Source organism: Centruroides sculpturatus, unplaced genomic scaffold (assembly GCF_000671375.1).
Source record: "Centruroides sculpturatus isolate CEXI.00-Female unplaced genomic scaffold, Cexi_2.0 scaffold83, whole genome shotgun sequence".
In the NCBI taxonomy this organism is placed as follows: domain Eukaryota; kingdom Metazoa; phylum Arthropoda; class Arachnida; order Scorpiones; family Buthidae; genus Centruroides; species Centruroides sculpturatus.
In genome coordinates this window covers 117946-129711 of record NW_019384393.1, presented here as the reverse complement: position 1 = coordinate 129711, position 11766 = coordinate 117946, and the positions used below count along the sequence as shown (strand labels likewise).

The window sequence follows — 11766 nt, the reverse complement described above, 5'->3', positions numbered from 1 at the left end:
CGTGCCTTCATTCGATTTTCGTATTGTTTCTTTCGAGCTGCTTCTCCTATAAGGTCTTAAAGGGCGGGTAGAGGGATACGTGACGAGATTGCACGTTTGCGCTAAGACAGATTCCACTGCCATTTTTTTTAAAAACCTTAAATCGTAGACGGTCTAACGTGGGACCTCTTAATTGATTTGCCACTTTACCTGCCCGATTGCTTCGCTCATTTAAAAAAATACATATAAAAAAAACTGAGATTTATTATATTAAAAAAATCCGACAATTTTTTTAAGATACGCAACACCTTATAACACGCACGTCCTGCAGACAAATTTCATTTTCTAGCGCGATTTAGTTAAAATTTATCGTTTTACAAAGCGCATTTTTTAATTTTTTTATTTTAATATTGCTTGGATATATTTTTTCCTGGTATTTAAGTAAAAATTACTCATATAGAAATGGTGGAGTATCAAGAAAGAACCTAATTTTCGCTCGAGTTTCGTGGCAAATAATGACGAAGTCGGCAAATGGTATCGATCTATAGTTGAATTGGCCACTAGAGATACGATCAGGGAACGATCAACTCGCGGTATTATACCTTTAACCTTTTAATAAAGTTTAAAAAATCCCTTTCTTAGTCGACTTTAATGTTAAAAATCATTAACACTTTTTATCTTTTAAATAATATAAGATTCATTAAGTTAAATAATTAACAACGTGTTTGTTAATTTAATAAATAAATATTTATAGCATATAATTAGAATTTTCCCAAATGTGATAATCTTTAACTCCATTTACCTCTAATAATAAATAATAGATTAGAAAGAAAATTTAAATATAAATTTGCAAGTTAATATAAAAATTTAATAAATTCTTTTTATTAATAGAAAACGTTTAGAAGTTGTTACACGTAGAACGACAACGCAATTAACACCTGTAATTATTATTTCTATACCATTTAATGCGAGTAAATTGAAATTTTTACGTCCCAAAGGCATTTATCACCCCGACAGTGAAAGGCAATGATGACTCGCATTCCATAAAAATACTAAATATAAAATATGAAAATGTATCCTAGTCGAGTCGGACTTACGAGGATTCCCATAACGTTCTGCTGGATTTATGTAACTCCCGATGCCTGACATCCATCACCCTCTGGGTGGTTTTTCACTAGGTGATGAAATGAGGTATAAAATCCAACCCCCACATAATTTCTCACAACGGTAACAGCTTTGATCTTCTACTTTCTAAAAAACTTCCCCCCCAAAAAAATCCATGCTATTACCTTTAAAAGTTTTGTTATATACATCTACTTTTTTTCAATATTAAAGTTTCAATTATGTAATAATGAGGATAAAATTAAATATAAAATGATTTTTTATTCGTTCACCACGTGCTAAATACTTCTAAGTAGACTTTATACTTATTCGTGTCGCCATCTGTTGTCGATTTATATTAATAAAAAAAATATAACCTATCCTTCTATATTGATTAAAATTTACACTTATTTTAATTTCAAAAATATTGATAAATATAAGAGTATGTATCATGTATGTATAGCTGTGTATATAGATATAAATATTTAATATAAACATTTTTATGAAGTATATTTACTTTATAAAATTAAATTTTCACTACATCTCTTAAAGTCTAATTTTTTTCTGTTGTAAATTTGAAATGTGTAAATATATAAACATATAATAATTTAGCATGTTTATATACATAAAACATATGTATATATATTAATTTTTTAAAATAGAATAGGAAAAATGAAAAGAGATAGGACAACCTAATGAAATTTTTACTTTTAAGAATAAAGCGGTAAATCTCGGGGGAGAAAATAAATAAAATAATAATAATAATAATAATAATTTAAATATNTGATGCCACTTGAAATGATATTCTAAATAAATTTATCAGGCACTGCATTTCTGTTCTGTTGCAAGGATGTTAGATGTTTCAAGTTTAAAAAAAATATATATGTATGAAACTATTTTAATGTTTCTTTCCCAGGGAGAAAAAAACAAAATAAAATGCATTTTTTTTACAATTAAATTGATTAAAACATGAAATTTAATATCAAACAATATTTCTTTTTCCTCTGATCATGCTAAACTGTAAAATAGATGAATAATATTGTTTTATTTATCTAGTATTAGCTGAAACATTTTTCAATCTAAGTCTTAAGTGAAGGATGATAAATAATCCTCAATTAAATTAAAATTTTGTTAAATATATTTAAATCTTACAATTACATCTATAAAACTCCATTACATATAAATGATTAGTGATGTATTTTAAGAAAACAGAAAAATAAATAACAAATATAAATTTTAACACATTTATATTAAAAAGATTATTGAGATGATTTAATAATAAGATTTTTAATTAAAAACATTATTATTTTAAATAGCAATAATTTATTAAATTTTCATTTAAAATGATCTAAAATTAACAGTTTAACAGAATTTATAAGCAATTATAATATATTTACAATATCATCTACTTAACTAAATGCATTTTTGTAAAACAAATCTATTTAATTAATTAATCATTAAGTACTTTCTTTCTATAATTTTTTTTTCTGTCAAGAGGCAAACTGTTTCATTATTAATGATAATTCATTATTAAAACAGTTTCATGCATTTTTTATGATCATTCCCAACAAATAATTACTAACATTAATGATCTCTTTTTGACATTTTCAATTGATTATGCAAAATGATAAAAATATTCTGTGAAATTAAAAAAAGGTAATAATCATTATCAATTTTAAATGTATTATAAAATAAAAAATAAATTACTTTCTACAAAAAATGCATCAAACTCAATTATAATTATAAATTTTAATGGCATTAATTAAATTTTATTTGATTATAAGCTTGTATAATTAATGAAATGTAAAAAATTTTGATTTTGTATATTTATAGTTTTACATTTTAAACTATTCTATTTATAACTGGAATAAAATAGGAACATAATTTTAATAATGTATTATTATGCATATAATTTCTTGGAAGCGTTCAATAATAAATTGTTATAAACGAAGATTAATTCAGATTATATACTAATTAACAGTTGAAACACTATTACATTGAATTTTGTAGCCCACTTTATATGTTGTTCTATACACATATTTTTGTACTGTCCTGTAAAAAATATATTTATATAAAAATCAATTATGTAATAATTTTTATAACAATTATTTAAATTGAATTTAATTTGTAATATTATTATTTTTAATTAAAATATGAGTTTGTTTCATATATAAATTTAAGTTTTATTCTTAAAGTTTTATTTATTGTTATAACATAATGTACTACTTATTTTTATTAAATATTTAATTTAAAAAAATATATCTCTTACCTGTATGATACACAAGTTTGCCATCCAAATCTTCCACAGGGTGCTTTATATGATACCGTTTTTGGCACTCTCATTCCTTTCATCACTTTTTCGGTAAAAGTTACTATTGGACAATTCCTTTAAAAAGATTACCATCATTATTTTTTAAATAAAATATCAAATCTTAATATGTTAAATTATTTCTTTCTTAAATAATTCAATATTTCTATTCAGTAACAATAATAATTTCTAAAAAATTGTCTTTTCTTAATTCTTACTTTAAAAAATTATTTACCTTTGTTGACATCTATATCCAGATGTTCCATTTTGACATTTACATACATTATTAGGCACACACATTCCCCCATTTTGGCATGGTGGCCGACATTCAATCTGTTCCATTTTTTCGCAAAAGCTTCCTGTATATCCAGGCATACACTGACATTTATTTCTTCCTACACAAGTTCCACCATTTTGACATGCAGGAATACACTGATAAAAAACTGAAAGCCAAATATCATTTTTAAAATTAATAACACAGAAAAATTTAATTAAAAAAACTTTATTACTCATGAAATGATACAATTCTGATAGAATATAAATGCAATTATTTTAATAACATTTCACAAGTTAAAAAAATATTAATTCTGTTATGTTGTAAAATATATTATTAAAATTTCATTAAATTGATTTATAATATTAGAAATTATCTATATGAAGTAAATAAAATATTAATCATATTATTATTACATACATTATATCAATAGAAAATATATATTTTAAGTATAGACATATAGACTGTGTCTATTTCAAATTATTTCAAAACAATTAAGTTTATGTATTACCATATTAAAATAATTAATATAATAATTAAATAAATTAATTATTAAATATATTTTAAATTCTTAATGATAAAATTCAAAATTAAATTTCCATATACCTTTTTGACATCTTCCTCCTCCATAACCTTTAGGACATAAACAAGTATTGATACCTCTGCAAGTACCACCATTTTCACATGGAGGTGTACATCGAACTAATACAGCAAACGAAAATTTTTCAATAAAATAATGATAAATGCTTTAAAACAGGAAGAAATTATTAATATATAAATATGTTGTTACTGTGTTTTTCTATAATTTTATAAATATACTTTATAATTACCATAATTTAAAGTTTTAAAATTCAAAACACTGTCAGTTTCTAACTAATAACTGTTTTAATAAATTCTTAAACCAAAATTACTTTTCCAGATAATACCATATTTAAAAATTTTAAAAAGTACATTTTAATTATATTTACAGATTGATAATAACATTAATAGTATTGAAATATATTACACTTACAGTTTTGGCACTGTTTACCAATATATTGAGGAGGACATTTACAAACACCTGGTGGCACACATTTACCTCCATTTTGACAAGACGGTACACATACAGCTTACATAAAAAAAATTTTACCAGATATTTTACCTAACATAAAACCTATGCATTTATAGATAATTTAAAATACCTTAAATACATCATACCACTTGCACAACTTGTTCCAAAGAAATTTGCAGGACACAAGCAACGACCCCATCTTCCACAGGTTCCTCCATTTAAACATGGAGGATTACAAAAAGCTAAACAAAAATCAATTCTTTCAATTTCTTTACTATGTAAATTAATGTAAAAAATTTTAAATTCTTTAATAATAATGCTCACCAGAACAACTTGGACCAGGATAACCAGGTGGACAACTGCACTTATTAGGAGCAATGCACATACCATGATTCAAACAAGGTGGATTGCAAATTGCTAGAATGTAAATACAATAAAATACAAATGAATAAAATCATTTTTAAAAGCCTACTCAGTCATAGCATATAATAATATATTCAACAGTAAAGAAAATAGATTTGTACTATTTATATATTTATATATTTGTCCCTATTCATTTAAAAAATGAACATATATATTTTATTTTTATTTAATTGTTTAGCTATTAATTAAATAGATCAAATAAATAAAACTAAAGAAATAAACCAAACTGCTAATTTAACCTCCCAACTTGACAGTATTAATGATTTAAGTATTGCTGATTCTGTCCTCATGGGCATATGGGGACACTTTGATTAAGGGGGCAAAAAGGGTTAATTTGAATGAAATGTTATACAGATAAGAACACAATACCAATTTTTTATTTTTCATCACTAATAATTTGTTAACCTGTTTTGCTTTCTTTGTCAGATGTTTTTTATTCTTGCTTTACCCAAATTTGAGAGGGAAGTTACTCTCACTCCCCAATTCATGTGCTCATGATTCCTGTTAGGAGGTTACAATTTTCCATGTCTGGTAAGCACAAATTCTGACTTTAATTTTTGCTAATTTAGATTTATACTTATAAAATTTGATCATTTATATAATTATTACATGATTGCATGTAATAACAATACAAATATTTGATTAGGATGAAAATGAGAGAAATAAATGCATCAAAATAAAAATAAAAAATGTAATGCTATATCTTGTTATATATGTTTAATTTAATATTGTTATTACTAACATAAGTGATAAAATCACTCTTGTTAATCATATATTTAGCTAAAATTCTTTCTAAAATTTATTATTGAATTGTTTTTTAATTTAAATTTATTTTAAGATCATTTAAAAACATTAATTTAAGTACTATTACATTACTATGAAACATTAATTTATTAGTAACTAACTAATTGTAATTATTAATAATATTCACAAATTTGCAAAGCATTATAATTAATATGCCTCTAAATATGAATGATGTTTTCACTCATTGAGTATTATTGTCTACACATTTATGTTCTATTATTTTATTGCTTGTTCTTTTTTAAATTATTATTTATAAATAGTTACTTTCTTATGTGCATTATTATAAATTAAAATATTAGTTTATCTATCAATGTTTCATAATTAAATAAAATATTATTTAAACTAATATGTCTTATTTTATGTCATTAGTATTTTACACAGAAAACTTGAAAAAAAAAAAATTATATTATTATTTTAATTTACTGATATATAAATATTTCCAGGAACAGATTTAGGAGGTTTTTTCCTGAGTAAAGCCAAGTATCTCAGGCAGTAAAAAATTTTGTAAAGTATATTGTTTCCTTTCTGTATCCCTGTATAAAGATTTCTGGATCCACTATTGAATAACCACATAATTTGATTACTAAATGAAATTAAAAATTTATACAAATTCTATTGTAGAGCTGATAATAAAATTCCTCAATATCAAATAATCATTAGTACTCCAAAAACATATGGTACTATAATATCTTCAAATAATTTCTAGATAATTTTTTTATTGAGTAATTCTACAAGAGCTGTGGAGTTGTTTGAAAATCTACCAACTCCAACTCTGCCTTATGATCCAACTCTTGCTCTATCTCAAGACATTGGAGAAATGTACAACTGGAAAGAACCAGAGTGGTACAGCATTATTCTGATTTAAGTTTTTAGTAATAACTACATGTTATCAAATATACTGTTTGTAATCAAGAAATTCTATATCCAACTTAGATTAAATAAAAAGATGATTATGGTAAATAATAAAATTTATGAATTCTTGAAAACATACTGTCCAAGATGAAAGAAATATTGACTAAATTTCATATGTTTTGTGAATGCAAGGAAGGCCAGAAACTAAGAATTAATGGTGAACTAAATCAGCTAAATACCTTTAAGGAGGAAAATCAAATGTATTGGTTATTTCATTTAGCAAACACTACAATGATATACCAATTGTATAATTTCGCAAAAAGTTTTTGTAATCAGCCTTTCTAATCTTTTATGTAACAAATCTGATATGCATAGGTATTGCATTTACAGGATGATTATCATTAATATCGATATAAATAAATTTGATATAATGTAAATCTAACACCCTGTTATAACAGGCTATGGCCTATTATGTTTAATAAATTTGATTTGATTTGATTTGATTTATGATTCAACTCCAACCAGGGACAAACTTGTTAACAAAATAGGCTCGGGAATTCTAATGTCATCACGTGACTTCAAAATAAAAGCTTCAAAAAGTAGAGTTCTAATAAAGATAGAACATAGAAACTTTTTATTTCAAAGTTAAAAGACTCTTCTAAGTAATGACATAGTCATTACTTAAGACTACTCCTCTAAGTAATGACATAGTCATTACTTAAAGGAGTCTTTTACATAGAATGACAGGAAAATGTAGCAATCAGTCAAAAAAATGACCCCCCTGCAAATTTTTACATTTAAGAACTCAAGATCCTTGAAATGTCAAGATATGCAAAAGATTTGTCTCCACCCTGTTGACCTTTAATTAAAAACCAAAATTTAATAGTATTAATGCCAAATTTCATTTCTTAAACTTTACCCATTCTGAAATATTAAACAATATCTCAAAATAAGACAGAAAATAAATTAATTAAACAAATTTGCCAAAAAGCATTGATAAATTTCTTCCCCCTTTATTTGACATTTTTTAGGTTCAGGAGTTCTCCAAACATGTAGATTTGCAAAAACTCAGAGTGTCAGCTTTGACAGGATTACAATACTTTTCCATGTTATATACATAACAAGTTGGGAAAGTAAAAAGCAGTCAGAGTCTGTCGATTTTTGATGATTCTGACTAAAATACCAAAACTCCATGACTCCAACTCCACAGCACTGAATTCTACACAACCAGTAGTCATTATTCAAGTGAAAATTTATTATTAAGTTGAGTTTAGTGAGTTATACCAGTTGGTATATACAGTACTATGCTGGACCAGAGTCAAGGCATAGCAACCAAAACAAAACAAAACTTAAATAAGTGTGTCAGTGTCTGTGTCTGTATTCAGGAATTTCCTAACAATATGGCATGTATTCAACATAGTGACCTTTTGTAGTGTGATGTATATGTTTCTATTCAATTATAATGTTCCCAGGCTTTTCTGTAGTGTGTGTGGTATGACACTTGTAGAGGAGAGAACAACAGATACAATAAGCACTTTATCCATCCTCCACAGATGCCTTATTTCCTGGGCGAGTTCTGTGTACTTGCTGATTTTTTCAGTACATTGTGAGTGTTTGGAATGGATATGTCTATAATGTATGTGATTTTATTGTGTTTGTCAATGAATGTAGTCAGGGGCAAATCTAGGTTTTTCAGGGCCTAGGACTTATTAAAGACCAATGGGGCCCCATTTTTTGTTAGATTAAAAATCTTTAAATTGAGGTTTAAAATTCATTTTTAATTAATAACATCAAAATCAGAGTTGAAACATATTTATTTATGAAATGGTGTTGAATGACAAACTTTATATCTCATATAAAAAGCAAGAAATGAAATATTTACATTGATTAATTACTGATCAATTAGGCTACATTGATTACAATAAAACAAATAATACTATAAATTATCATTATTATTATATTATTAATAATAGCTATTTTTTACTATATGATAAGTGCTCATTGTTAATGAAAAAATATTAAAAATTTATAATAATTCAATTTTTGTGGGCCCTTGACACTTGGGGGCCCAGGGCTTAAGCCCTATTAGTCCCTATGTAAATCCACCTGAGTGTGATGTCTGATCTGTTGTAGTAAAATTGTTTTATCTGTGATTATGGCTCTGTCATAGTACATTTTGTATGTGTTGTTTTCCAATAGTGTCTGTGAAACGTATTTGTAGTATGGTTCGTGGATGTCTAATAATTTGAGTTTGTTTGCAAGCAATATTTGCTACTTGATTATGTCTATGTAAATAATCTGTCTGTGCCAAGAGCATGCAACCAGAAGTGATGTGTTGCATAGTTCCTGGCATGATGTGACATTTTCGACATGTGTCATTTGAGTGTTATATCTTTCAGTACATGTTTTCTGTAATTTTTAGTATTTATGACCTGATCCTGTATGGCAATCATAAACCTTTCTGTCTCCCCAAAGAGGCATCTCCAAGCTAACAAGCTATTTGAGCAGTTTTGTCAACAAAATCCTGGGCTGGGTCATAGGGGTGTCTGCCATAGAGTGCCTTTTGAATCCACTGAACCCAAAGATTGCTTAATTTAATGGTGTCTGTGCTATTTATGTGTTCTGTCTTGTCCATATGATGCAAATGTAAGTTTAATGGTTTGTTATTTGAGTCTGCTAGAGTTATTGCTTTATGTTTTTTGTAGAAAAACTCTTGCAGTGTCTGTATTTGTTTGTAGTGAAGGTTTACTATGTCAATCAGGCCATGTCCACCATCTTTACATGGAAGGGTTAATCTATTTACGGCAGATTTAGGATGATGTTTATGCTTAGTAAGTGTTGTTCTTGTTTTCCTTTGGAGTTGCTTAAGATCTGTGTGAGTCCAATGTATAACTCCAAAAGAAAATGGGAGTACTTGGATGATATATGTTTATTGCTTTAACTGTGTGTTTTATTTTGTTGTTGTTATTATTATTATCTCAAAATTTATGGTAAACTTTCTTAAGTGCATTTTTTTACATATATGTCTGAAGAACACATTATACTTGTATTTTTTATTTGAAAACATTAGTTATGAAAGTTTTTTGCTGCTTTAAAAAGTTGAATGAGACTTAGTATATTTTTTATATTTTGAGAAAGAAATAAACTTTTCTTTAGGGCTATATACATAATAAAATCAATTAAAAATTCATTTTAATTAAAATACAGTCTTACGTTTACAAGCAAATTTATTTTCTTCTGATATTTGATAACCTTCCATACAAGTGCAATAGTATGATCCAGGAGAATTACTACAATTATGTTGACATCCACCATTCAGATTACTGCATTCATTTTTATCTAAATAAAATTTATTATTTGAAATTAAACTTTAAGATATTTATTCTAACATAAATTTAATTTTATGTAAAATAATTAATTATTAATACCAATACAACTTTTTTCATTTTCTGACAGTAAATATCCATTATAACAGCTGCATAAAATCTTATTATTATGTAATGTTGTGCATATTTGTTCACATCCTCCATTGTTAACTTCACACTTTTTCATTTCTGAATAAAAATAGAAAAAAACACAAATTTCAAACAGTACCTTTTTAATTTAAAAAAGGTACTATTTGAAATTTAAATAATAATAATAAAAATAATAATCAATAAATATATTTTTCCTTCTCACTAGTTTATAAATTTAGTAATATATTAACACTTTGTTAGTTACTAAACTTTATTTATGGATTAATTATTTTAAATACATTAAAAACTGAAATATTAATAGGTAAATACAATTACAGTCAACTTGCATTAATGTGAATTGTTATGGGAATAGTAGTTAAGTTTGTCTATCGAAAATTTGTATTAACGATTTTCAGGATCAAGATTAAGGTTGTAAAATTTAGAGAGTTAAGGCTTAATAAGCAATTGAAATCTCTGAATTAAAATATTTTGAATTAATTTACTAAATAAAGTTAAATTTATTTATAAAAACAATTTAATGTTCTAAATAATTTTCAAATCAACTAAATGAGGAGGAGATTAGTACTTGCTGTTTAAGTATGGAGCAGTATATTAGAGTGGTTAAACAAAATAAGGTTAAAAGAAATCTGTGATTTTTTTCTACTGAAGATTGTTTAAAAAAGTAGAAAATATTTTTTGCTGACAAAAGAGTAAAAAAAGAGCTAAATTTGGTGCAAAGTAGCCAAACTTGGCATTACTTTGTGCACTCCCTGATATGCAAATGAGCATTATGTTTACATGGGATTATATTCATTGAAAGTGGTGAGAATATCTAAACTTAACCCCTATTTTATAAGTACAGTAGAAATGTCCACTAAAACCAGATAGTTGATTTACTCTACAATTGAAGGTCAAATCTATCTTTGCTTACTAGGAGAAGAAAATCTTTTCTACTCAAAATGGAACATTTAGTACACTACCACTTTTTATTGTTCATGTTGAAAAGTGTAAAAAGCAACCATTGAAATAGGATTATTTCTTAGGAGTTGAAAAGGTAATTTACAGTTTGGTTTAATGAATTCTGATAAAATTTTTGTTCACTTTATTGTATGAAAATTAATACTGTGGCAAAATTTGCTTTATTGAGTCATTTGTTCATTTTAAGGCAAGTTGACTGTATTATGTCTAGGATAAAATTACAAAATTTCTTACTTTCACAAGATCGTCCGTCCGAACTTAATATTTCCCCAGAAATGCAAGAACATTTAAAGGAACCAGGATAATTTGTACATTGTCGTTTACAGCCACCATTATTTATTGTGCATTCATTTATATCTTTATAAAAAATATTCTTAAATTAGCTATCAACCAGAATAACCATCAAATAAGTATATTCAATAAATGAAAAAGTTATTTTTCCTCTTTGAAAGAACAATATAATAAAAAGAAATAAACAAAAATTTACTTGAAATATCCAATATACAGTGTACTGTACTTCATTTAAAAACTTAAGGACTGT

General features: G+C 25.8%; 1 protein-coding gene across 1 annotated transcript; it reads right to left on the bottom strand.

Annotated features, from left to right (window-relative positions):
• Positions 1-2817: 2817 nt before the first annotated feature.
• Positions 2818-11601, bottom strand: LOC111618285 (von Willebrand factor D and EGF domain-containing protein-like). Its single transcript, XM_023359780.1, has 10 exons — positions 11460-11601; positions 10221-10346; positions 10006-10131; positions 5038-5130; positions 4860-4955; positions 4675-4770; positions 4269-4364; positions 3624-3831; positions 3350-3466; positions 2818-3132 (listed from the first exon to the last, which is right to left on the bottom strand). Exons 2-10 carry the CDS (start codon positions 10342-10344, stop codon positions 3051-3053), a joined length of 1038 nt encoding a protein of 345 aa, XP_023215548.1. The 5' UTR covers positions 10345-10346; positions 11460-11601; the 3' UTR covers positions 2818-3050.
• Positions 11602-11766: the final 165 nt, after the last annotated feature.